The sequence below is a fragment of the Tupaia chinensis genome, unplaced genomic scaffold (genome assembly GCF_000334495.1).
Source record: "Tupaia chinensis unplaced genomic scaffold, TupChi_1.0 Scaffold141530_1, whole genome shotgun sequence".
NCBI lineage: Eukaryota > Metazoa > Chordata > Mammalia > Scandentia > Tupaiidae > Tupaia > Tupaia belangeri.
This window is the reverse complement of record NW_006201391.1, coordinates 208,267-235,884: the sequence shown is the minus strand read 5'-3', so window position 1 is coordinate 235,884 and position 27,618 is coordinate 208,267. Positions and strand designations below refer to the sequence as shown.

The 27,618-nt window shown below is 57.8% G+C and overlaps 1 protein-coding gene across 1 annotated transcript in view; it reads right to left on the bottom strand.

The window, feature by feature from the left end:
• IQSEC3 (IQ motif and Sec7 domain ArfGEF 3) overlaps nucleotides 1-27,618 on the bottom strand; it is a 90,498-nt gene that overhangs the window by 2,033 nt on the left and 60,847 nt on the right. The window contains 7 exon segments of the mRNA XM_027766234.1: nucleotides 837-929; nucleotides 4,361-4,522; nucleotides 4,703-4,802; nucleotides 5,302-5,427; nucleotides 6,347-6,486; nucleotides 11,939-12,105; nucleotides 12,462-12,584. Of these exon segments, the coding sequence (XP_027622035.1) occupies nucleotides 837-929; nucleotides 4,361-4,522; nucleotides 4,703-4,802; nucleotides 5,302-5,427; nucleotides 6,347-6,486; nucleotides 11,939-12,105; nucleotides 12,462-12,584 (911 nt within the window).

Here is a 27,618-nt window from a genome sequence, read left to right as displayed (position 1 = left end):
CCGTCCAGTGAGGCTCACAGGCAGAAGAGCCCCACGTCCCGATTAGAAGTGAGTCCCATGCCCCCGTGAGCTGCTATCTGCCCTGATCTGCAGTCGGGGCCCCCTGCCAAGGGCTAGGTGCCACACGGGACCCCCGGCATTTCCGCTCCAGCTGGTGCCTTGGCCAGCCCTGGCTTTCCAGGCCCAGCACGGGCACTCCCAGTGTGGCCGACTGGGAGAAGAGGACGGCTGACTGCCTACTGGGCAGTTCTGGAAGGTTCCCTGCCGTGTTGTCTGGTGAGGTTTAACCCTTGCCCTGTCTCCTGTCCCTGTTATTCGAGGTTGGTGGAGGGGAGGTGGGTAACTTCCTGTGCTCCCACAGTGAGGGGAAGCCAGGGCAGGAGGGGAAGCAGGTTCTGGGACTGGCCAAAGGCGCTAGGTCTGCAGCTAACCGGATTGTGGAATGGATTCCGGGTGTGGAGGCATGGCGTGGAGGGTTTATCTGGATGGCGGGACGGGCTGCCCGGGCCAGGAAGGGATGGATTGCAGGGGCCAGCACTGCGTCCAGTCCTGTGTCCACTCTCCCTGCTCCCGGCTGGAGCTCTCCGCACCCCTCTGCCACAAGGAGTGCAGTTCAGAGCCTGGCTGCAGGGCCTGGAGCGCAGGACTGCTGTGGGGCCTGGGACTCTGGGGGCTTCGACAGGGACACGCTGCTCCTCGCTTCCGCCTCACTCCTGCTGCCAAAGCCCAGCAGACCTAGGCAAGGGCTCCACAGACACAGCACCTCCCCTGCCAGGACTGCCCCAGACCCATCCAGGGGCTGTGCGTGGCCCCAGGGAGGCCGGGCCCAGGCTCACCTGTAGGCGACCCCTGCTTGGACTGTGGGTCCACTTGGGCCCCACAGGGCTTGAAGGAGAGCGTCTTTGTCCCCTGCTGCTTCTCCAGCTCCCCTAGGGAACAAAGAGGAAGCCCAGTCTGAGCCAGGGAGGTACACAGGGGAAGGAGAGCCCAGGAGGTGGGGGTCCCAACCTGCTCCAGCGTGGACCTCCCAGCTGCCTCCTAACCTCAAGCAAAACGCCCTCTGGGAGCTGCAGCCTCCTGATCTGCATGTGGGTGGGGCCGTGCCCAAGGGCAGCCAAGGCCTGGACTTGAACCTTGGTTCTTGCTTCTCTGTGTGATTTCAGGGGTCCCCTGACCTCTGCCTGCCTCACTGGAGGAGAGAGTGGTCCACATCGCGGGCGGGGAAGGGCTACGCGAGGAACACACGCAGCGCTCGCAGGGCAGCTGGGCTCTTCCTCGGTGCCACTTGGCCTGGCAGGCCGTCACGCGGTTGGTACACCTAGCCTGTCCAGCACGCGTAGCCTTCCACAGGGTGTTCTGGCCTCTCCCGAGGAGGAGCTCCCCGTGTCGGGGACTGTCCACGTGCACAGCGTGAGGCCAGGACATCTGTCTCAGTCCTCCATGTTCATTTCTCTCTCTGGACTGGAGACCTGCCCCCTCGTCTGCCCTCAGCAGAGCTCATTGTCGGAGACCTGCCAGTCGTTACGAAATCACTCCTCGCTGCTTCTCCAGGAGACGTAATTCAAGTTCCTTTTATTAAAGCTGCTCTCCTGGCTTCCATCTGGTTGTCAAGAATGCAGGGACACCAGACCGCGCAGCAGCCAGAGTAATGTGTCCCGACGGCCTGAGCCCCACCATCGATCAACACCGCGCACCTCGCTGAGCTGAGAGCTGCTCTTCTCCCCGGGGCTCTCTTGGCTTTGGAGAAGTTAGCATCATAATTACAAGCCGGGTGCAGGGGAGTCTGGTGCCGATCTTGTCCTCCGCTGGTGAATTTGGACGACTGCCTTAAACTCGGCTAGTGGGTTTCCTTGGCACATCGGTAAGGTGAGGAGAGTACGACTCACGTCTGGCAACTAGACTCCGCAGTGAGGGCCCTTCTCTTCTCCGACTTCCTTTTCTCTGTCTCCCTGGCCAGCCCCTCATCTTTGCTCAGCTGCTTGCATCGTTCCCTGACCTAACACTGCGGACCACCGTGAGAGTCCTCCTGCTCGCTGGCCCGCAGACATCCAGGGAGGACACTGGCCCCTTGACGTGACAGTTTCTGACACCGCCTCCCTGTCATTCAGGGAAGGGTGTGTGCGTCGCTCCCAGGGCTGATGGGAAAGAGGTGCCTCTTCCAGCAATGCTGGTGCCACTGGGTGCTGCAGCTCCCCAGGGCAGTGAGGGGCCACCTGTGACACTCTGACCACGAGAGAAGAGGAGCCACTTCAGGGCACGTCCTCAAGAATGTTCCAGGACAACAGTCGAGGTGGCCTCTCTGAGCAAACAGCTCAGCCCCTGAAGAGTCTATCTGTTACACAGCCGGACTCAAGTGAGCTCACAGCGAGCAGAAGAGGACCTGACCCGCACCCGTTCCTGCCAAGCAGCTTCCCAAGGTGTGAGGTCTGGTCTGCTAAGTCGTTTTCCGTTTTTGCTTTTTTTAGGTTCTACCATAGGGTGCGTGTGTTTGCCAGAGAGAGACAGAGACAGTGGGGCGGGGAGAGTGAGAGATCATCCCTCAGGCGGTGGCCACACTGCAATCCCTTCACCTCCTCTCTCCGCTCAGGATTTTGGGCACGTACTCACATGAGCCTGGCATGGTTTTCGAGTGGCCAGGTCTGGGACTTGAACTGTGGAACCAGCCACATGGCTCCAGTGCCTTAACCTCCATGCCACCTGCTGGCCCAAGTCTGGGAAGTTTTTGTTTAACTCTGACTTGGGCTTGTGAGGAAAGGATAAACATAACCTCTTCTCTGACGCTCAGAGTGGAAGCACACGAACACTGGCACCAGACTTAAGCAGAAATGCCAGCTCCTGCACTTGTCCACACACGACCCGGGCACGCGACCTTCTCTGAGCTTCGTCATGGGGACGGTGCTCCGAGCCCCACCGGGGGCAGTGCTCCCACCTCGCAGGGCCACCGAGGATTAGCAGGATGTGAACAAACCACCTTGCTCCAAACACCGAGGCTGAGAAGCACTGCTCTCTCCCTCTCCCCGGACATGCCCCATAGCCGCATGATTAAGGGAGCCAGATCCCACGTGGCCAGCCACAGTTCAAGTCCCAGTCCCAGCTGCTTGAAAAACACAACAGGTGCATGTGTGTGCGTGTGTGCTCTAACCCTGACAGGGTGGAGAAATGGAGACGGGATTGTGGTATGACCACATCCCATGGGTTCCTCCCTCTCCACCTCTCTGTCTCTCTCTCTCTCCCTGGCATGCACTTTCTGGTTCCTTGCTCAAAGACTGCTTTTCTATTGCCTAATAAATTTACGCCAGTTTGGAACCACTTTTTAACTAGTGACTGTACACAGCAGACCTGAGTTTATTTTTATTTCCTGTTTTGGTTTCTTTCTTTCTTTTTCTTTTCTTCTTCTTTTTTTTTTTTTTTTTTTTTTGAGAGGTTCTTGCTACAGGGCGCATACACTTGCCAAACAGAGAGAGACAGAAAGCGAGAAATCACCCCCCAGGGGGGATGGTCACGCCGCAATCCCTTCTCCTCCATTCTCCTCTCAGGATCTTGGGCACTCATGCACACGCGCCCGGCGTGAGTTCTAAGCCACCGGGTCTGGGACACGAACCGTAGTCAACTACGTGGGAGTCCAGCGACATAGCCATTACGCTAACTGCTGGTCCCCTGTTTTGGTTTTTGAATCTCTTCTAATTTAGCATCCCTTTAAGGTATCAGAAGCCACTGCACTTATTCAGAGAGCCTGCAGGTGGCACAGCTTGTGGGTCACTGCTGTTCTTGTAAACCAAAAAGCGAGCAGTGACCCACCTGGACGCATGGAGGGACACGAACATTTGCTAACATGCAAACATGAAACAATCAAGAATCCAGGCATTCCTTAGGGGAATGGGAAGACAACTAACTCTAGGGTGAGGAGTGGTCAGAAAAGCAGCCTGGACTCTCCAAACGGATGATGTGGATAAACAGAGCGGAAGGACTGTTCTAGACCGGGAGATTAGAGAGGCGAAGCTGACCAGATGCGACACGGGAAGCTGGACAGGGTAGGCTTTAGAAGACCGCTTGGTGGAAGGCCTCTCTGGCCCGCAGGCCTGCCTGGGCAGCTGGCTGGGCTGTCAGACACCGCGCCTTCCCTGCCCCGCCCACAGCCCACATGCCAGGTGAGACGTGAACACGAGCATGCCCCGCCTCGGTCGTGAGCGCACTGAAAAGCAGTGCACCCACGCGGGTCCCATTCAGAGGAAGCCCTGATGGTGCCGTGGGGCCAGGAGAGGGGTGAGGACAGAGGCCACCCCTGCTCCTTGCAGACAGGGCGCCCCCCCCACCCCGCCCTGCCGGCCGTCCCAGAGAGCCCGGGACGTGGTGTCCTTACACTCTATCCGGATCTGCTCTAGCTCCGTCACCTCGGCGATGGACTCCTTCAGGTCCTCCACGAACTTCTGCATCTCGTCTGAGCCCAGGGCGCAGAAATGCAGCACCTGCTTCTTCTCGGAGCCCGACAGCGGCGTCACCAAGGTGATGCCGTGAGAGTAATCTGGAAACGGCCCACGGGGCGTGAGCAGCAGCGCGGGCTGGAGCCAGCCGGACAGGGACGGAGTGGCCCTTGTATGCCGGCCTCTCCCGCCCGCGGCCCCGAGGACGGCCGCCTCTCCCTCGACAACCCCGGCCGCCCCCGCCCCGGGCTGGGTCGTGCTTCCTCTTCCCTCCGACTTACACTCATTCTCGAAGAGGTGGAACTGCATGCCCAGCAGGCCGACCGCCTTGCAGAAGGTGTAGGTGGAGGAGCTCTTCTTCTTGGGGCAGAGTTTGAGAATCTGTCCGAGAAACAAGCATGCACTGACAGGTGCACACGTGTGCTGATGCGCGTGCGCACCCAGGAAAGCATACGAAGACACGCATGCACATACATGTAAGGAACAAGTCCCCCACATATGCACACGTGTGTGTGTGTGTACACACACTCACACGGCTCCCAGCATCTCCTTGGGCCCAGGCACGGCACATGCTTCGCTCAGGCCCGCTGTCTCACCCAGGATGGGGACAGGAAGCACACGGCTGTGCCTCCCCGCCCTAGGTATCCTGCAGTGGCAGATGGCTGGGATCTGGTTCACTCCACCCTGCCTGTGTGGCCAGGAGCAGGTCACTGGGGTCCCCGTGCCTCGGCTTCACGACTTACAAAGTAGGGATACCAGTGCCTGCCTGGGCTCCCTCACCCACGTGTGAGCTGTGAGCGTGCGTGAATGAGAGGAGCGCCCGGGTAGCGTGCTGCAGAAGCCCCGCACTCCCGCCTGCCCACGCGGCCTCCGCGCTCACCACCAGCAGGTCGTTGAAGAGGAACACCTCCCTCTGGTGCGCCGCCTGCTTCTGCAGCTTGTTCACGTCGGTCACCTCGAACAGCCGGCTGCAGCACACCAGGCGGCGGTGGGGCACCGACAGCACCTGGAACCCAACCGGGAGCTAGTGGGGAGTCCAAGCCCTGCAGCCCTCCCACCCCACGGCACCCACTGACCAGGGAGGAAGTGGAGACCCCGGGGCAGAGGAGGGGACTGCTTCTGGAGGTGCCCTGGACCCTAGACCTCCCCTCTCCTCTTCTGGGGCTCTCTCCCCTCCATCACGCCCGAGGAGCAAGGCCAGAGACGACTCGTCCTGCTAGAGCCACCAGGGGCTATGGGGTCTTTCCAGGCTGCTCTGATCCAGCACCGACCTTCCCGGAGAGACGGGGCGTCCCGGCATCCCCACGTCCCCAGCTGTGCCTGCACATGCGACACTGCCACCCCCTTCTCTACTGCAAACCAGACGGAGGCTAACGTCTCAGCAGGCAAGGTTCTGGGGCAGCCCAGGGCGGGGACTCGGCGGGGCCCCAACTCTCCCGAACAGCACCCAGAGCCAGCAGCCTTGGGGGGAGGGCCTGGAGCCTGCACAGACCACACCCTCTGTGCCTGTGGCGTGAGGCGTGTCTGCAGATGCACAGAGCAATGGCAAGCACTCGTGACAGCCGTTGCATACGCGGGACAGGGTTCGTGCCGAAGCGCGCGGCTCTCGGGGCGCCTCGAGGTGTGAGGAGCCGTGCTCAGCGGCTGCTGGGCCTGTCTCCTGCCCCCCTTCACGAGGACCACCCAGGAATGCTGGTTTGTCCCCTCCCATTCCTTCCAGCCTTCAGCACTAGAGCCCCAGGCAGTCTCTCTGCCGTCTCCCCTCACTGCAGTCCACGGAGGCAGGAGCAAACAGCGGGTCCCCCGAGCAGGGACTCACTGCTAAGAACGGTGACAGAAAAGTGGGCTTGGGCGGAAAGGAGAGGCCAGGGAGAAAGAAGGGAGACGGGGTGGGCCGTGGCAGCTGCGGCGGAGGAGACACTTACCGACTTCATGCCCACGATGGACTTCTCCACCTTGGTGACATACGTGACGTGGTCCTCGTTGGACTTGAGCTCCTTCTGCTGGATCCTCTCGTAGATGCCAACCACCAGCTCCCTGGGGATGTCGGCGCCGTCGTCCACACCTTCAGAGGGTGGGGAAGGGCGTGGGGAGGACGGGTCAGGCTCCGGAGCCAGAGGAAGCCGCCGCCAGACTGGAGCTCTTAGGGGGTGGCCCTGATCTCGTCAGGCCCCAGGTCCACAGTCTCCATGGCTGGTTCCCCATGCCCATTAGATTAAGGACAAACTCCTCAGCAGGCACCCAAACCCGTGCTGTGTACATGTCCCCAGCACACACCACCTCCAGGCAGCCCTCCACCAACACCTGCAGGCCCCGCTCCCAGGTCTCTCCTGGTCGCCAAATACAGCCTCCGTGCTCTGGTTAGGGTTCGCTTCTGGGGTTCTACGTCTCCCAGGAATATGTCTGCACTCCCCCACCCACTGCAGCCACCGGAGTGGCCTGACCGTGTCTGTCCTGTTCTCTCGGATCGTCCCCCTCCCTCCCCTCCGGGGGGAGCAGGGTGCTGAGCAACCAGGTGCTAAAAGGGAGCGTGGGGGCGTCAGGCCTGAAGTGGAGAGCAGCGGGCAGACCCTGTGCGGAGGCAGCTAACGAGGCCCTCTGCCCGTCTCCCACTTCACGGTGACGGTGACGAAGCTCTGACCAGGACGGCGTAACAGCAGGAGATATGCCGCTGTGAAGGCAGACTCCCGGAGACGTGGGGCAGTAGGTGTCGACTTCCTACCACTTCCCGTGGTCAGAGGGGAACATCGAAAACGAATGTCCTCCGGGAGCTTTCCTGCTGCCAGGAGGACAACGTGCCGGGCATGTGCAAACCCTGTCGTGTCCCTGCTCCTGCCACAGCTGTCTCTCCACGATGGCAAACGAGCCACGTGGCATGCAGGGGACCCAAAGAAATCAGGCTGCGGGCAAGAAAGCAGGAGAAAGACTAAACCCACGGAGGCCCCAGCTCGTGGCAGGCCACACACCTCTGCCCTTTTGAACACCTGGGAAAAAGGACTTAGTTTTTTTTTTTTTTTTTTTTTTTTTCACGCTGGGAACAACCCCGCAGGGCACATGCACTCACTGAAGAGAGAGACAGAGAGATACAAAGAGAGGAAAAGTGAGAAATCAGCCCCCCCACACACACACACCAGGTAAGATGGCCAATCTCTTTTCCTTCTCCTCCTGGGACTTTGGGCACGCACACACATGCCTTGTGTGATTTTCAAGCCACCAGATCTGGGACTTGAACCACTGACGACCACATGGGAATCCAGCACCTTAACCACCACACCACCTGCTGGCCCCCCATAGGACTCTTTATAAAGAGGCATAAACTCACAGAAACAAAGGGAATGGGTGGTAGGGCTCTGGGGCCTGAGCAGTGGGAGTGAGGGAGTGGAGTAGCGAGCCCGCGGGAGTTGAGCTCTAAGTCAGCGGAGAGCTGGGAAGCCACTTAGCACTGCAGTCTCCACAGGGCACAGCACTGGTGGCGGCAGTTAGTGCAAGCGCAAGGGGGCTGGAAATAGGGAAAAAGGCAGTGAGACCCTACCCGTTCCCCCACTGCAGTAGGTGTGTGTGAGTGAGTGTGCATGTGTGCGTGTGCTCATCCTTTGAAGGGGCGAACCAGGAACTCAGGTCTAGGAGATCCCAAGCCCAGCCAAGGGTGCGAGTCTGTGCTGAAAACTGGGAGATGAAGTTGATCTCTGTATAGTAAGAGACCCCTCACCCTCACTCCCCACGAAGATCTCAGAACACTGGGGGCCAGAATCCTACTCTCTAGGCAACAGACTGGATATTTCTTTTCTGGGTAATCAGTTAGCACAGACAAAATATCTAAAGATACTCGGTAAGGGTTCCCTGTGGCATGGCTCCATCAAATCACCCTACGAGAGGGCTCCCCAATGCCCAGGCTCACTGAGCTCTTACTCAGCTTCTCAGAGGCTCACTCCTTATTTCTTTTCTTTTCTTTCTTTCTTTTTTTTTTTTGAGAGATCTTTGCTATAGGGTACACTCACTGGTCGGAGAGACAGAGAGACGGAAAGTGAGAAATCACGCCCCAGAGGGGTGGCCATGCTGCAGTCCCTTCTCCTCCAGTCTCCTCTCGGGATTTTGGGCATACGTGTACATGCACCCAGTGTGAATTTGAAGCCACCGGGTCCAAGACTTGAACCACGGTTGGCCATGTGGGAATCCAGCAACGTAACTCTATGCCATCTGCTGATTCCCAGAAGTTCATTTAAGCTGAATGGACATCCAAATTTCATCAGTTATATTCAGAAAATTTGTAACATGAAAGGGAAAGAAAAGCAAGAAAAAACACAAAAAGGAACCCAGAAGAAATAGAGGTATCAGGAGAAACTAGAACTAGTGAACAAAAGCGTAGTCATATCTGCAAAGAGAAAGGAGAAGACATTGCAGCTACAAAACAAGAACAAATGTCATAGAGAAACACTTAGAGGAAATTAAGCACTACTGAAAATCAGAACTATGGTGGGGCCAGCAGGCGGCATGGGGGTTAAGGCGCTGGACACTCCCACGTGGCCAGCTTGGTCCCGGACCTAGAGGCTTGCTTTCTCACTTTACCTCTTTCTCTCTGATCAAATTAAAATGAATGAATAAATAAAATAAAATAAATTTTAAAAATTTAAAACTATGGCAACAGGAATGTAAAACTAGTAGGTTTTTGACAAAAACTTCCTCAAAGACAAAGTTGAGAGACATCACCCATCTTTCAATGAAGAAAGCAAAGACGGTGTATAGAAAGCCATGAAATCGGAATTTCAAGCCAGAAGACCCAACATCTGAATAACAGGAGTCGAAGAATGACTACAGAGAAAATGGAGTTGAGGGGCCAGCTGGCGGTAAGGGGGTTAAGGTGACGGGATCCCACATGGCCAACTGCACAATTTGTGTTCCAGACCCAGCAGCGTAAGAAGCACATCAGGCATTCGTGCATGCATGACTAAAATCCCAACAGGAAAATAGTGAAGGAGGGACTTGGCATGGCCATCCTCCCTGGTGAGTGCCTTCTCACTTTTCCTCTCTCTCTCTCTCTGTGACTCTCTCATGCACTTCATAGCAATCTAAAACAAACAAACAAACAAGAAAACAGAGGGGAGAAATAGTAAAACACAGTGTTTAAGAAAACTCCCCACAAATGTTTCTAGACTAGAAGGGACAACCCAGGGCCAAGCAACATGGATGAAAAGAGAACTATAGCGGGACCAGCAGGTGGCATGGTGGGTAAGGTGCTGGACACCCCCACATGGCTGACCATGGTTCAAGTCCTGGACCTGGTGGCTTGCTTTCTCACTTTATCTCTCTCTCTCTCTGTCTCCCTCTGGTCAACAATTTTTTTTTTTTTTAAAAAGAATGAATAAATAAAATAAAATAAAATAATTCTTAAAAAAAAAAAAAAAAGAACCATAGCAAGCACATCGTCATGAAAATTCTGAACACAAAAGGCAAACAGAGAACCTATACGTTTTCAGAGAGGGAGCAAAGAGGACCCGCGAAGGCAAGAACTGAATGACAGAACAGCACTGCCGGCCGCACAGCAGTGGAGCAGCCCTTCGCAGCTCTGGCCTGCGTATTCCTGACCTGGAACGCTATTCCCAGCCCGACTCCCAACCAACGGTGAAGGCAGAGAAAGATGTGTTTGCTTTGGTGAGAGATTTTTGCCATTGGGTGTGTGCACTCGCCAGAGAGACAGAAAGTCGGGATAAACTTAAAATGAGGGAGCTCTGAATCCAGGAAGCAGGAATTCAACACGGAGGGAAGGAGACCCCAGGAGGACCGCTGTGGGGCGGCCCAGCTGCCCAGACTGCGGCGTAGCTAGTGACCCAAGACCATACCCCGTGGTATCTCCCAGGTCTACGCATGCCGAGAGGAACTTGGCGTGAAGGGAGGGAAGTCTGGGGATGAATGAGAGTGGGTGGGTACATACAGAGCAAAGCAAACGGAAGGAGAAGGCACGTATGAACTCCAAGGAAAACAGAAGTAGAAAAGAATTTTAATCACTGTACAGCTAACCTTCACGACACGATCTTAGCAGGGATGAATTGAGGAAGATGTATGCAGCAGAGGTCGCCCTTTATATTCTCCAAAGACGGGCTAGTAGGTAATGCTGGGAAAATGGGGCTAGCAGGCGGCGTGGAGATTAAGGCAGTGGGACCCCACGTGGCTGGCTGCACTGCTCGAGTGCTGGGCCTAGTGGCTTGAAACACGTGCCAGGCGTGTGTGCATGTGTGCCCAGAATCCCGAGAGGAGAATGGAAGAGAAGAGACTGCAACGTGGCCACTCTCCCCAAGGGGGTGCTTTTTCACTTTCCCTCTCTGGCTCTCTCTGGCTCTCACTGGTGAGTGCACATGCCCTCTAGCAAAAACTAAAAAAATAAAAGAAAGAAAGAAAAAGAAAAAAGTAAAATAATAAAAAAGCAAAAATAAAAAGCCAGCAAGAAGGAATGTGTAAAAGTTTGCATACCACGGCATATATACCACACAACCCCATCTATGTGAAGTTCAAAACTTGCAAAACTAACCGACGGTGACCGAACAGAACAGCTGTCGCCTTGAGCAGAGGTGTGTTCTGGGGCGATGGAAGCAGTCCCATCGAGGTCTGGGTGTGATTACGCGGGTATACATAAACGTAACACTCAGCCCGCGCTCGGCGTACACACCTTACAGTGTGTGTTTTAAAGCATTAAAAACAGGAAGAAGGAAAAGCAGCAGAAGCGTGCAGCTGATCGATGGAGCAGAAGCACAAGACGAACAGTGAAAAGTTGAATGTGGTTGCCTCTGGAGGAGAGTGGTGAGAAGGGAGAGACTAATTACTGTTTCTGTAGTAAGCTTTGCAGAATTATTTGGCTTCATTAAATTATAATCATGTATCACTAATTTTTTTTTTTTGAGAGAGATTTTTTTGCTCTGTGGAGTGTGTGCTCGCTGGAAAGACAGAGAGACAGAAAGCGAGACATCACCCCCTGGGGGGGATGGCCATGTTGCAATCCCTTCTCCTCTGTTCTCCTCTCAGGATCTTAGGCACACACACACACACACACACACACACACACACACACGGCGTGAGTTTCAAGCCACGGAGACTGGGACTCGAACCATGGTCGACCGTGTGGGAGTCCAGCGTAACCATGACACTACCTGCCAGCCCTCACTGTGGTTTTTTAAAGGCTAAAACAATGAACGATCGATGGAGCGCCCACCACATCCTGCTGGCTTTGATCTGGCCCCTGCGAAGGGCATGCTGCCCTGAGGAGGAGAGGACGTGCTAGCGGCGCTGTGCTTTCCAGGTGGACCTGCCGGCCCTGTGCCTGGCTATTCCCTCCCGGGCCATGGAGTGGAACTGCTGGTACCCGCAGTGCTCCACCCAGGGCAGGAGGCCCTCGCCGCTCCGAGCAGGACAGTGGCAGTGGCTCCTGGGTCCGCACAGGCGACTTCCCAGCCGGTGACCAGGGGAGCAGGCCAGGTGAGCGGGCGAAAAGCTACTCGCAGAGCGAAGGCTGAGCGGGCGGCCCTCACCTCGCAGGTTTCGGATGAAGTCCTCCAGCATCATCTTCCGGTCGGGCTTAATGTTGGGGCTGTACATGTCGGTGTTGAGGAGGATGATGGCGAAGGCCAGGATGAAGATGGTGTCGGGGTTGTGGAACTGCTGCACCACGTCAGGGTTGCACATGCAGTAGCGCTGGCTGGCGAGAGGGACGGAGCACGCTGAGCCCCGCTCCCGCCCCCGTGGTGGGAGCACCTGCTGAGCTCCCAGGGGGCCTCCACGGAGAGACCAGGCTGGCGTCCGCCCTCCCCCAGCACCAGCCTCGGGCTCAGTGAGGAGTGGCCCCGGCTTGGAGAGTCGAGGGAGCCCGGCCCTTTCCCCTCTCCCCTCCTTTCTCTCCAGCCAGTGGCTGCCAACGGCAGAGAGGGCTCTCCCACCCCGACACCAGCACCTCCCGGCCCGGGCCGCTGCAGCACTGCATCCCACCCCCCACCACAAGCCCCATCTCAGGACCTGTGCTCCGAGGGCCCAGGCGGAGGTGGGCTGGCGGCCTACCTGAAGGCCTCGATGAGCCGCTCCACCTTCTGGGCCTCGCCCTGCACGCGGATGTGCGCCTGGAACTTGCGCAGGGCCTCGTCCAGCTCCATGCTGGAGAAGTCCATCTCGTCCACCACGCAGCTAGGGGCGGGAGGAAGGCGGGGCTGAGCAGGGCTGGCCTCACCACCCCTGGGGAGCAGGGTAGCCCGAAGGGCTGGTCAGGCCTCCCAGGCCCACCCTGGCCCGGGGTCCCTTACTGTCCCAGGAGACAGCCTCCTCCCACCTTTCCCACCCGGTGTTGTAACCCTGCGGGGCAGAGGCTACTCCAGTTCACGGTCAAACCCTGAGGCTTCCGATGCAGAAAGGCCAGGCGGATCTTGCACTCCACAGCCCAGGTTCTGTCTCCCAGCCTCACTGGATGGGAGTGAGATAAGCTGCACTTGAGACAGTATTGGCTCCTCTGTCCCGAGGAGCTGTGCTTCTCCCTACTTTAAGTTTCATTTTCCCCTTTGGGTTTCCAGGGCCTGAAATCTCCCTGAAACCCTAGAGCCAAATGGTACGGCAGCTCTCTGGAGGCTGTGCAGGGAGGCCGTGGCCTCTGAAGAGGCCGTGACAAATTGGCTGACCTGGGAAAGGACAGTGTGACACACAGGCCCTGTGGAGCTTGGCATGGCTTTGGTTCGGACTCGCCTTCGGAGCCTCAGGGTGTTCCTCTGAAAAGGGGGAAGGGGGTCTCTCTGCCCCCCAGGTCCTCCCCGCTGCAATGCGGCCTCCAGCCGGCTGCAGTGTGTTGGGGGAGGGGACACCTGCTGGACCCTCAGCTAAGCAGTCTCATTCCTTTGCTGCCCCTGGGGACCCCCGCCTCAGGGCTTGGGGCAGGATCTTCCCCCTTGGGTGATCTGTCCCTGGGGCTGTGCCTGGGGAGGCAGGAATCCAGGCCCCACGGAGCTCCAGACTCAAGGTTTTCCTCCGGTGGAAGCTGCTCACAGCCTCGGGTGTGGTGGCAGGTGCCGAGGGCCTCCGGGCTCCTCTCTCCTCCCCAGACCACCGCGTTCCTCCTGGGCTCCTCCTGCCAGGTACCCTGCAGCCCCGACAATCCCCTGCGGTGAGCAGGCATTCACAGCCTGCCCCGCCGTGGAGGGAAAGGCGTGGCCTGGCATGGCCCGGAGTGTGGCCCGGTGTGGCCCTGCGTGGCCTGACACAAGGCCGGTGCCCGGCATACCGAGGGCTCAAGGGCCGTCTGCCCACTGCCCAGGAAAGGTGAGCAGGCTCCAAGGAGAAGCCGTCTCCTCCACGACATGGCCCCCAGGCCCGCCACCCAAGACGCAAGCCCCCTGCCCACATGTCAGGGAGGGCTTGTGCCCGGGGGCGGGGGGAACTGGCGAGGGTGGGCCTGGCATTTGAGCTGCACATGGGGAGCAGAGGCCTCTGACCCAGCCAAACGAGAAGCACCCTGACTTCTTGGGGACCCTCGGCACCTCCTCCCGGGCCTCCCCAGTGGAATGTGGCTGGAGGGTAGCGTGACCCAGGGCCCCCGCCTGTCCCCACAGCCCAGCCGAGTAGGAGGTGGGAACCGGACACGACTGGGTGACAGGCTGCGGTCCAGTGGTGACGGAGGAGAACCTGGAGGAGCCCAGAGCTGTCACCCAGAAGGGGACGGTGAGTAGAGCTAGAGGGCAGGGAGGGAGACAGAGATCATGAGAGATACAGAGAACACGGTGAAAGAGACAGGGTGGTGGGAGAAGGAAAGAGAGGGGCAAGGAGGAAAGGGGGGACAGGTCTACAGAAAGGGAGAGAAATGGGGGAGCCATTCAGGACCGAGGAGACAGGGGAGCGAGAGGGAGGGGGGGGAAAGGAAGTCAGGGAGGGGAGGAAGGCCTGGCGGACAGGGAGGGTGGCCCGGCGTGGAGCAGAGGGTGCCACCCCACACCCTCTCAGCCCAGTGCCTACTCTGGTGTCTGCTGCTCCTGGGACTTGGGGCGCATCTGGCCCCACCCTGCATCTGAGGTCCTGGCTACCCTCTCCAGGTCCCTTCTGCCCCAGAGCTCTGCCCCAGGCCTCACCCCACAGCGGCGGTGGGGGCGGGTGCGGGGGCACCAAGGGTGAGGCGGAGGCGGCAGGAGCAGCTGGGGCGATAGGGTGCGCTCGGCCAAGCACGATGGCCTAGTTTCCAGCCGCACTCAGGTGGTGCTCGCTCACGGCTCCCCCGAACGCTCCGGTAATGAGCTAGAGCCCGAGCCAGGGACCGGAAGGAACAGCCAGATGGAAAGGCCGCCCGGACGGGGTGAAGGAATTGGTCACGGCGGGCGGCGCTGCGGGCCGGCGCTGGAGCTGTCTACGTATGCGGAGTCCAGGCCCCACGAGGAGCTTCAGGGCGGTTTGCTGCGTGCCATCCCTGGCCCCCACCCCAGTGCGGCCGATCGGACCGCGTGAGGCTCGGCCTGGGAGCCACCTTCTCTAAGAGCGCCAGGTGGTTCCCGGAGTGTGAGCACCAAGGCTGGGCGAGAGCCAGGCGCACGGGTCTGGCCCACAGGAGGCCTTTACGGTGCAAGTCCAGTGGGGCCAGCAGGTGGCGCCTGGAGAAGGCGCCAGACTCCCACATGGCCTACCAGTGAGTCCAGGACCTGGCGGCCTGAAAATCACACTGGGTGCCCAAGATCCTGGGAGGAGAATGGAGGAGAAGGGATTGCAGAATGGCCAGGCCCCCCCCAGGGATGGTCTCTCAATTTCCCCCTCACTGTCTCTGTCTCTCTCCAGCCAGCACACATGCCCTATAGCAAAAACAAAACAAAACAAGCAAGCCCAGCAGGCCCACCAAGTAGGGGCTGCCCCTGCGGTGGGGTGGGCGAGGGCTGGGAGCAGGGGCAGACAGACACAGCACTCCCTCCCATCCCCTCCCACTGCCGGCTTCCCTGCAACGGCCACCCTGGGCATCGCATTTGACAGGCAGGTGCAATCCTGCATCCCAGATCCTGGGAAAACCTCGACGATGTCCGATGTCCGCTGTGAGCCCCCAGCTGGCAGTGATGAGGCCGTGTCTTGGGAGAGGTCAAGGAGCAGAGTGCCCGCAGTCAGCCTCTGAAGGCACTGTAGACGCCCCCAAATGCCAGGAAGCCACGTCGCCCAGGCGGACTTTGGAAGGTCTCTCTGGATGACCAGCTGCCTTCCTAGCAGGCCGCATGTTCCTGGGGGAGCAGCTGGAGGTGGGTGAGCTCTCTCCCTACACCGCTGCTCCAGCCCGCTACCTAGGGGTCTCCCCTGCCCAGGTGCACCCACCATCCTTGCCCGCTCACAGCAGGTCTCTGCCCTGCTCTCTAAGGTCAGCTCACTCCTGTGCCTGGATCTCCCTGCCTGTCCCCATGTCGGTCACTCTTCAGTGACTTCTCTGACTTCATGGGCTCCCAATACTCTGCGGTTCTTTCTGCCCTCCACCACCCGGGATCCTGCGGGAGCAGACTGTTGATAGCTTCCCCACATGCGCTGCGGCCTGGCCCGGGGAGCGGCATGGTCTCCCCTCATCACCCACCTTAAGGTGAAGAGCAGCATGCGAGCTGGCGGCCGGTGCTCTTTTCTCCCCATTTTCCGGAGGGCAGAGGGAGGCCCTGGAGGTGCTCGCCCCGCTCCGCACCACCAGGGAGGGCAGCCCGGGCTCCGTACTGACTGCTGCTCTCCCGCGCCCAGGAGCACGCAACTTCAACTCCTCCAACCTGTGCGCCATTAACCACTGCCCACTGTTCTCAGATGCGAGGGAACCAGAGAGCCAGCGGCGGGGTGGCCTGGCTCCTTGCTGGCACACCCCACCACACACACACAGGGCGGGCCCTCTGGAAAATGGGCTCCCAGCTGCGGGCAGCCCAGCGGGTTGGAAGGGCCTCCCTGGGCTGCTGTCGCCCCAGGCTGGGGGCCTGGGAGGCGCGGGGGAGTACGTGGTAAATCCTGGAGGCCCACTGACTGGTGGTGGTGGTCAGGACTGACTGCATAGCTCAAGTCCCAGACCTGGCGGCCTGAAAATCACACTGGGCGTCTGTGCACGCGTGCCCCAAATCCTGAGAATGGCAGGCCCAGGTCCCCGAACTCTGGCCTTCTTCCTGGTATGTTTTCTGACCCCTGATCAAGGCCGGCTGGCTATTTCTCCTTCAACCATCGTGTGCGAAGCTGTGCTAGCGGCCTAGGGGAGCGGCCAGCAATGCAGTCTCTCTGTGGGAGAGACAACCTCACACACTCAGGAACAGCCTTTAAGTGCAGTGGTGACGAGTCCTACGTAGGGAAGGCAGGGCCCCATGGCCGGAGAAAGGGGAGACAGTGCTGTGTCCACAAAGGCCTCTCTGGGGACACGATTGAGCTGAGAGCTGGAAGGTGAGTGGGCGCGGACCGAGGGTCGGCCTGGGAGACGTTCAGGCAGGACTATCCGCCTCTGTACAGCGGCAGCCCTCGCTAACTCGTTCTCACTAGCACACTAAGGCCTGTCTTTTTCACTTTATGAAGAAACATCCTGGGACCAGCAGTTGGCATAATGGCTATATTGCTGGACTCCCACGTAGTCGACCGCGGTTCGTGTCCCAGACCCGGTGGCTTAAACTCACGCCGGGCGCGTGTGCGTGCGTGCCCAAGATCCCGAGAGGAGAATGGAGGAGAAGGGATTGCGGCGTGACCATCCCCCCTGGGGGGTGATTTCTTGCTTTCTGTCTCTGTCTCTTTTTCTGGCGAGCGCACGCACCCTATAGCAAAAACCTCTCCAAAAAATGAAGGAAAGAAACATCGTGCCTGTCCGGCTTCCTCACCAGCCCTTGTCCCTGCGTCGGAGCCGAGCCTCTCTCCAGGAGCCATTCTAGAAGTCCTCCTCACGCCCCCCACCTGCTGCTTCCACCCACTCTCGGCCTGCTCCCACCAAGGTCTAGCCCAGCCTCCATTAGCATTTCCCGTGATGGGCCAGCAGGCGGCATGGAGCTTGAGGCACTGGACCCCACGTGGCTGACTGCGTAGTTCAAGTCCCAGACCCGTGGCTTGAGAATCACACTGGGTGCGTGTGCGTGTGTGCCCCAAATCCCGAGAATGGAGAAGGGATCACAGCGTGGCCAGCTCCCCCAAGGGGTGGTCTCATTCTTCCCCTCGCTGTCTCTCTCTGGTGAGTGCACACACCCTCACCAAAAAGGAAAAAAAAGATCTTCCCATGGAAGACCCCACTGACTGCCATGTCACCACCCACCCCTCGGCAGTGCCACCATGGTTAACATCCCCCTTCCTGAAACAACCCTGTCCTCGGCTTCCCGCACAGCATCCTCCCTGAGGGCCACTTGCTCCTCTCTGGAGGTGCCCCTCCTCCCGTGCAGCACTCCACTGCCACCCGCACCTCACCTCTGACTAGGGTGACCACCAGGCCCTGCTCCCTCTTGACCTCCTTCCAGAGGCCTCCCCCATTCCAGTGGCTCTGTGCTCCCCGCCCACAGCGCTTCACCCTCTCAGGGCGCCGACTCACTCACGTGCTCTCTGGCTGGGCTCTGGCTTATAGGAGCTGCGTTAAGGAGCGTGCCATTGCATGGAGGGCTGCGTGCACCCTGCGCATGTCCCACTGGGGCTGGGACGTGCCAGCCCCAAGACCTGCAGGCTGAACGCACCCAAGGCACTGCGGTCTGAGGGTCGGCCTGACAACACCCTCAAGAACACAGGCTGCAGGCTGCGCCCCTCCCAGGGACGGCAGGCGCATTGTCTGCCTGTTACCAACAGCTCAACTCGCTCCAGTAAATACTCGGAAAATACACACAGGGCTGAGGCCAAGAGGTGGTGTGGTGGTTAGGGTGCTGGACTCCACGTGACCAACCATGGTTTGAGTTCCGGACTTGGCTTGCTTTCTCACTTTGTCATTCTAGCTCTAGTCAAATGAAAAAAATGATAATAACAAGTAAAATCGAATAAACAGATGATTTCTAAAAATACATAACGGGACTTCAAAATGTGGAAAAATTGAATGTGTGAGTTAATTTTGTTGCAAAAAAATTGAAATCCATGTACAATCTTTATAATATGTGTTTTCTGTGAAATTTCTGAAGACCTCTCCTGCACACAGCTCTTTTCTAAAAAAATATTTATTTAATTTTACATCTTACTACTATTATTATTTTTAATTTGCTACAGGTCACATGCACTCACCAGAGAGTGACAAGAGAAAAAGGGGTCAGTGAGAAAGCAAGCCACCAGGTCCAGGACTTGAACAGTGGTCGGCCATGTGGGAGTCCAGCATCTTTACCACCATGCCACCTGCAAGTCCTGCTCTTTAGTTTTATTTGGACCTAAGTGTTCATGTGCAAATATGGAATCCTCTATGCTCAGGAGGCTCCTCATGGGACCACCACTGGGCTCTCCGGCCCACCTGTCACCAGCCTGCTGCTTCTCCTGGGCTCTGCCCTGTCTTCTCCCCTGCGGGCGGCCTCACTCTTTCTCACTCACTGTTCCTGCAGCAGCCTCTCAACCAGCCTCTCTGCCTCCACACCACCCTGCAGAGCGACCCTTCCAGGACACACCTTTGTCCTGCCCCTCACTCTTCCAGGTCTTCCCACATGCCAGGGTGAACCCAGTTCCTGAGGGGCTCCCTGGCCTCCCTGGCCTCCCTGGTCCTGCTCTCCTGCCTCCACACTTTCCAGGCGCTGTGCTTTCTTCTCGCCGCCCAAGGCAGCCCTGCAGCTCCTGTTTAGCTATGGCCCTCTCTCGAGCCTTCCCTGACCTGGCCACGCCTCCGTCCACCACTGCATTTATCTCCCTGGGCTGCGACATTCACTTGCTTGTCTTCCCCACTGGGCTGTCAGCTCTTCAGAGAGGGTGGCTCTCTCATCTCTGCCTGCCTGGAAACCAGTAAGTGCTTTAAGGCTGAACGCACGCATGAGGGAGCGGCTGAGTGCAGGCCTGTGCATGGGTCGGCTGGAGAAGGAGCCCGGCGCCTGCGCTCGCAGAAGCTTCACCGTGGCCTGGGACTGCTCGGCTGGCTTTGCCACATCGTCTGGGACTAACCCTGAGACCCCGGCACAAGCAGGGGACTGTGTGGCGTGCCCACGCCTCCCACGGCCTTCACCTGCATGTTCGAGTGAGTGAGTGACGAGAACGGTAACCGCGCGACTGCACCTCCCGACCCGGCACGTCCCGACCTGTCTCAAGGCGCAGCTTATTGGCGAGCCACGAGCAGGTGCAGGCTTTGCTCAGGCCTCCCTCTCTCTCCCGCAGGTTTCTGCAGGAGCTGTAGCTAATACCTCACACGGGCTGGGAAACATCCTCACAGATGTTCCCTGCATCAGAATAAACAGGTATGCTCTTGCATAAAATTGCTTGTTAACACCGGTCCGCGAGTGGAATCGGCTGGTGTTTCGGGGAAATGAAGCATCTACACAACCGTGATCAAAATGAATTGCAGCGTCTCACTTTTTTTTCTTTTTATTTTTGTGAGAGCAAGAAAATGTCTGGTAGACAAAGGAGCTGGAGATTGGTCATGGGAACCACGGGGATTTCCCACCGGCAGGAGAAACGCCTAAGCTCCGGAAGGGGAGGCCCAAACCGAGACCTAGGAAGAAGCATTGGCCCTGTGCTCCAGGGGGAGACTGAGCCCGGGCCGCAGAGCGCGGGTGGAAAGCCAGCCCACCCACGGCCACCGGATGTGGGCACCCTGGCTCGGTCCGCAGTTCCTGCCTTGGACGGTTCAATGAAGAATACCCTCATCTGCCAGAGAGCTATTTTTGTTAGTCGGAACTCAGAACAGGCTCCCCAAAGGTCAAGGCTTTTCGGAGAAGTGCGATGTGGCTAAGAACAGAGCGGGAGGAGGCGGAAGAGTCCCTCCCTTCAAAGCAATCTCTGCAGGGCTGGCTGGGGCTCAGGGCGAGCGCAAACTGCCCGGACAGGCCAGAAGGCACTGGGCATGCCGGAGCTGATCTTTCTGCGGCTGTCAGCAGCGTCCCTTCGCCAGTGGTTCTCAAGCCCACGCGCCATGGGGATCTTGGGGGGCGCAGTAGCACAGCCAGCAGGGCCAGGGGCCTCTAGCTCTGAGGGCGGCAGGCGTGCAGCGGGGCAGACTGCACAGCTAAGGAGCTCCAGGCCACAGATGGGGTGCTCTGGTCTGGGAACTGCCCTTCAGGAAGCACTCCCTCCACCAGCAGCAACAGGGGTGGGAAGGGGGCGCCTTTGGTCAGACGCCCTGGGTGGAAACCTTGTCTCCACCATTTAGCTGTTTAGCGTCTCGCTTTCCTAAAGTATGGAATAGAGGTGATGGCTAAGATAACCACTGACAGGCTTATCTGAGTTTGCTTGCTTGCTTGCTTGCTTGCTTGCTTTCTTTCTCTCTCTCTCTCTCTCTTTCTTTCTTTCTTTCTTTCTTTCTTTTTCTTTCTTTCTTTGGCTACGTTGCAAGCACCCTTGCCAATAGAGGCTTGGTCATGCCACAATCCTTTCCCTCCACTTCTCCTTCCTGTCAGGATTCTGAGCACACACGCATACACGCCCAGCATGCTCTTCAACCTGCCAGGGAGTCAAACCACGGTCAACCGTGAGATACAGCTCCCTAACTACTGGGCTATGGGCCAGTCCTTGGTATGAGTTTTTTTGGGTTTTTTAGGTTTTTGCTATAGGGCACATGTGCTTATTGGAGAGAGAGAGAGGCAGTGAGAGGGAAAGTGAGAGATCACCCCCTGCACAATCCCTTCTCTTCCATTCTCCTCTAGGGATTTTGGGCATGCACACACACACGCCTGGTGTGATTCTCAAGCACGCAGGTCCAGGACTTGAACTGTGGTCATCCATGTGGTAGTAGTCCAGTGCCCTAACTACCACGCTACATCCTAGGCCCCCTTGTTAAAGTTTTAAAGAGCTCCTAGGACCAGCAGTTGGCATAATGGCTATGTCACTGGACTCCCATGTAGTCAACCGCAGTTCGAGTCCCGGACCCAGTGGCTTAAACTCACACCAGCGCATGTGCACGCGTGTTCAAGATCCTGAGAGGAGAATGGAGGAGAAGGGATTGTGGCGTGGCGTCCGCGAGTGGAAGCGGCTGGTGTTTCGGGGAAATGAAGCATCTACACAACCGTGATCAAAATGAATTGCAGCGTCTCACTTTTTTTTCTTTTTATTTTTGTGAGAGCAAGAAAATGTCTGGTAGACAAAGGAGCTGGAGATTGGTCATGGGAACCACGGGGATTTCCCACCGGCAGGAGAAACGCCTAAGCTCCGGAAGGGGAGGCCCAAACCGAGACCTAGGAAGAAGCATTGGCCCTGTGCTCCAGGGGGAGACTGAGCCCGGGCCGCAGAGCGCGGGTGGAAAGCCAGCCCACCCACGGCCACCGGATGTGGGCACCCTGGCTCGGTCCGCAGTTCCTGCCTTGGACGGTTCAATGAAGAATACCCTCATCTGCCAGAGAGCTATTTTTGTTAGTCGGAACTCAGAACAGGCTCCCCAAAGGTCAAGGCTTTTCGGAGAAGTGCGATGTGGCTAAGAACAGAGCGGGAGGAGGCGCAAACTGCCCGGACAGGCCAGAAGGCACTGGGCATGCCGGAGCTGATCTTTCTGCGGCTGTCAGCAGCGTCCCTTCGCCAGTGGTTCTCAAGCCCACGCGCCATGGGGATCTTGGGGGGCGCAGTAGCACAGCCAGCAGGGCCAGGGGCCTCTAGCTCTGAGGGCGGCAGGCGTGCAGCGGGGCAGACTGCACAGCTAAGGAGCTCCAGGCCACAGATGGGGTGCTCTGGTCTGGGAACTGCCCTTCAGGAAGCACTCCCTCCACCAGCAGCAACAGGGGTGGGAAGGGGGCGCCTTTGGTCAGACGCCCTGGGTGGAAACCTTGTCTCCACCATTTAGCTGTTTAGCGTCTCGCTTTCCTAAAGTATGGAATAGAGGTGATGGCTAAGATAACCACTGACAGGCTTGGGTGAGTTTGCTTGCTTGCTTGCTTGCTTGCTTGCTTTCTTTCTCTCTCTCTCTCTCTCTTTCTTTCTTTCTTTCTTTCTTTCTTTTTCTTTCTTTCTTTGGCTACGTTGCAAGCACCCTTGCCAATAGAGGCTTGGTCATGCCACAATCCTTTCCCTCCACTTCTCCTTCCTGTCAGGATTCTGAGCACACACGCATACACGCCCAGCATGCTCTTCAACCTGCCAGGGAGTCAAACCACGGTCAACCGTGAGATACAGCTCCCTAACTACTGGGCTATGGGCCAGTCCTTGGTATGAGTTTTTTTGGGTTTTTTAGGTTTTTGCTATAGGGCACATGTGCTTATTGGAGAGAGAGAGAGGCAGTGAGAGGGAAAGTGAGAGATCACCCCCTGCACAATCCCTTCTCTTCCATTCTCCTCTAGGGATTTTGGGCATGCACACACACACGCCTGGTGTGATTCTCAAGCACGCAGGTCCAGGACTTGAACTGTGGTCATCCATGTGGTAGTAGTCCAGTGCCCTAACTACCACGCTACATCCTAGGCCCCCTTGTTAAAGTTTTAAAGAGCTCCTAGGACCAGCAGTTGGCATAATGGCTATGTCACTGGACTCCCATGTAGTCAACCGCAGTTCGAGTCCCGGACCCAGTGGCTTAAACTCACACCAGCGCATGTGCACGCGTGTTCAAGATCCTGAGAGGAGAATGGAGGAGAAGGGATTGTGGCGTGGCCATCTCCCCTGGGGGGTGATTTCTCGCTTTCTGTCTCTCTGTCTCTCTTTGTCTTTCTGGTGAGCGCACACACCTGTAAGCATAAAACCTCCCTCCCCCCCAAAAAATGATTAAAAAAATAAAAAATGAAAAGCGCTCGCTAAATGGCTGTCTTCACTGTGCACCCGGAGTCCAAGTGTGGGTGACACGCCAGGTGAGGAAGGGGACCTGAAGTCCTCTCTAGCATCGGTGTGAAGGAGGCCTTCCCGTCACCACCACTTAACTCTGGCTGAAATGCCACCGCCAGACAGCAGTCCACGGGCCCTTTAAAATATCCATGCCAGACAGCGGAAAGCGAATCTAGCTCAGCCCTCCCGAGACTGAGAACTCGCGCTCGGCTCCTCTCTTCCCAGATGAGCTGATGACAGCAAACTCGCCAAGCCGAGGGCGGGTCACGCCCAGCTCCCTTCCACGCTCTGCCACGACCAGTCTGAGGGACTGGACACCTCTCTCCTCGGTTTCTCCCCGGGGAAAACGACAGGGCTGGACTAGCTGACTGTCCAGGAAGCCGCCCGGTGCCACAATCCAGCAGGGACCAGCAAGGACTCTCCAGGTCGCAGGCCACACTGCTCTTGGGACGAAGCGTGGAGGCTGCAGGGTGGAGGCTCACTGGACGGTGTTGGAGCCGCTCTGCCTGGCTGCAGGCCTCAGCCAGTGCTGGGCTCTGACTGTGAGCAAGCTACCTGACCTCTCTGGTCCTCGCCTCCTGCGTCTGGGACTGCTGGCTCACAGTGAGGCTTGATACTGGGGAGCCGTCCCCACCCCATCACAGGGCTCACTCAGCCCTCCTCGAAAGCCCAGGGGAAGATGACTCCCGGGAGGCCCTGCCTGAAAGTCCTACGTGGAGTGGCCAGTTGCAGCCACACAGGGGTGGAGAGGTCCCCCCGAGCTGCGTCCAGAAGGGGCTGGGTGGTGGTGATGTGAAAATCAGCCCAATCAAAATGCAGTCTTTGGGTCCAGCGGGTGGCGTGGTGGCTAAGGTGCTGGACTCCCACATGGCTGACCGCAGTTGGAGGCCGGACCCGGCAGCTGGCTTTCTCACTTTCCTGCCCTCTGTCTCTCTCTGGTGAGTGCACGTGCCCTGTAGCAAATTAAAAAATAATAATAAATAAAATTAAATAAATTCTTTTAAAAATTTATTTCAAACAAATTCAGTCATTTGTGGCAACGCTTGTGAAACTCTGACAAAGCCAAGCCGGAGAAGGCTGTGGAAGGGACAGTTCTCACGCCAGGATGCTGAAAACAAGGACTACCGCGGGGCAGGGACAGCGGTCGGTAACAACACAGCAGTCAGTGACGGCACCGTGCTCCGCGAGGCTGACCCACAGGAGAGTTCTAGCGTTGTGTGGGAGGGCCCCGTCCCGAGCGTGGGCACAGGTGTGCCATGGCCTGGGGCTGGCTGAGACGAGGGGGCGCCACGGCATGGAAACCCTGCTGGGTGCCCGTTTCTCTGTCTCGTCTCCTCCTCTCTCAGAGTCTCTCGTTTATTCAAGAAAGGAAACTAAGACAGAAAAGGCTGCCGCCGGACCCCGTGGCAGCCCGCCTAGTGCACGGAGCACCGTAACCCCACACGGAAGTGCTCCTGTGAGGACACTGCCCAGAAACTGGCCGTCCAGCCTCGCACAGGTGCTCGTCCACCCTCGGACCCCAGGGCCTTGTCACGACCCTGGGCCCCAGAAACAACTGTCCCCAAACAACTTACATCGTCTCTGTAATCCCTGGGTTGGGGCCAGCAGATGGAGTAGCGGTTACATTGCTGGATTCCCACATGGCCCGCTGCGGTTCTAGTCCCAGACCCGGTGACTTGAAACTCACATTGGGCACGTGTGCGTGCATGCCCCAAACTCTGGGGCGGGGGGAAGGAATAGAGGAGAAGGGATTGTAGGGTGGCCATTCCCCTTAGGGGGCAATTCCTCACATTCCTTCTCACTGCCTCTGTCTCTGTCTCTGTCTCTCTCTCTGTGGTACACTCTAAGGCAAAAACCTTAAAAATAATATGAATAAAAAAAACCCTGGACCAGTTGGTGGCCTGGTGGGTAAGGCACTGGATCTCACATGGCTGACTGTGCAGTTAGAATCCTGGCCCCGGTGGCTTGAAAAACATAACTGTGTGCGTGCACGCGTGTGTGTGCATGTGTGCGCGTGTGCATACCCAAAATGCCGAGAGGAGGGAGAAATGGAGACGGGAGTGCTGCACGACTACTCCCCACAGGGCGCCCCTCGCTCTCTCTGTCTCTCCCGGTGGGTGCACATGCCCACTGGCAAATTAAAACCGACCAACCACCTCAACTGCCCCTCCCCCACGGCCCCCACCATGGCCGAAGTGTACCGCAGCGAGCGTGTTCCGCAGTGCAAGGCCTACTCCTGAATAAGCACCGTCTTCCTCATCGAGACCTCCCTGCCTGCTGTCCGGAGGTCGAGTGGACGTGTCCATGTCGGGCCGCATGCCCGATGTAGGAGGGTGCTGACCTGAACAAGCGGAGGGGTCTCCGCCCAGGTCCCACCCAGAGGCCTGAGCTCCCCGCGTGCCGGCGTCTGAACTTCCCGGACTTAGTGGTCAGGGGCCCCTGAAGTGCAGGCGAGGAGGGCGCAGGACTGGATGCCGGAGGACAAAGGGTCAAGGCTGTAGCCACAGCCACCACTTTCAGAAGGGGCAGCGCCTCCCATTCTTCCAGATGGTGGCGGGGTAAAGTTTTCAAAGCAGAGGAACCAACCCCAAGTCTTCTATCCTTGACCATCCTGGACTTTTTCTTTTCTTTTTTTAGATTTTTGCCATATGGTGTGTGTACTCGCCAGAGAAACAGAGACAGGGAGAGAGAAAATTAGAAGTCACCCCGTGGTGATGGCCACACCACTATCCCGCTCAGGAACTGGAGCATGCACACATAGGCACCCAGCATGTTTTACAAGCTGCTGGGTCTGGGGCTCGAACTATGGAGGCAGCCATGTGGGATCCGGCACCTTAACCACTCTATCAGCTGGCCTGGCCTCGGGCTTTTTTCCTACCCTCCTCCAGGATCCAGGGCCTGCCTGGCCCCGGGGGCTCTCCCATTCCTGACAGGACACACAGCACAACACAGCACATCTCAGATAGCGTCTTCCTAGCGATGAAAGCCACAGCCTTCCCGGCTGTTGAGTCTGACGGACAATCTGTCTTCATTCTGAATGTCCCCTAAGAACAAATTTGTTACACTCTGGCCAACACATCTCCGTGGAAATGACATAATGACCTCTGACCCAGACGTCAGACTCTAAGGCGTCCTGGAACGTGACAAAGGATGGGCAGATGCAGGGAGGGGACACCCAGGAAACGTCCCCAGCAGCTCCACCCGAAGCCACCTTCATGCAGCTTCCTGGGAGGGAGAGAAACTGGCGCCCCACTGTGTACGTGGAGAAGACCCCACTCGGGCCAGCGTGGGACACCCCAGTCACAGGCCTTCAGGGCTGCTGGAGCGGACATTTCAGGGAGGAGGCAGAGCAGGGACAGAGCTCCCAGCCACGTGAAGATCGACCGGGAGGAAGAGGCTTTCAGTCCCAAGGTATGTCACCTCCCCGGGGCCTGCCCTGCCCAGGTCTCCACAGAGGACTTGGTCAGTGCACGGCGGCCCCCGAAGCAGCTCCCCACCTCCCCAGCAAACCCCAGCATGGCCAGTGCGTTCCTGCGTGGTGAGACCTGAGCTCACACCAACCAGCGACGCCCAGGGTCTCTGTGTTAGGGGAGGGCAGCCTCTGCCAGCTCCTGGCCTAGCGCGTGAAGGAGCCGGATGCCACATGGCCGATGGTGCGGTCTCGGTCCTGGCCCCAGTGGCTCGAGGACATGCCAGGTGTGCATGCTCCAAATCCCCACAGCATGGAGAAATGAAGGGCCCACACAGCGACCACTCCCCGTGAGGGTGCTTTCTCCCTCTCCTATTCTGTTTCTATCTGGCAAGTGCGCACGCCCTCTGGCCAGAAATAAAAAGTAACTAATTTTCATGAAGAACTTACTGAGTGTTGGAGTTGAGTTAAGCACTTCGTGGGAATGTGAGGCAGTCCTATTATCAGCATTTAACAAATGCGGAAACTGAGGTTGATTTATCCTTAAAACAAACAAACCAAAACACAGGCCCGCTGTGGCGGCATGAGTGATAGGGTGTCTCTGCAGCAGGCTGGGGCCACGCGGAGACCCAGGTGTGGTGTCAGAACCACCTAAACGGTCCGGGCACCACAGCGTGTGTCTGTCATCCCCACTGGGACAGATCCTGTTCAAAACGCCCGTCTCTCCGTCTCTCATTACGAAAGAAAAACGATGGGGGCCGGCAGGTGGCCTGGTGGTTAAGGCGACTGGACTCCCACATGGCTAACTACAGTTCGAGTCCCAGACCCGACAGCTTGCTTTCTCACTTTCCTTCTCTCTCTGGTCAACTTCAAAAAAATAAAAATAAAATAGGGACCAGCAGTTAGCATAACGGCTATTTCGCTGGACTCCCACATAGTTGACCGTGGTTCGAGTCCCGGACCCGGGGGGTTACA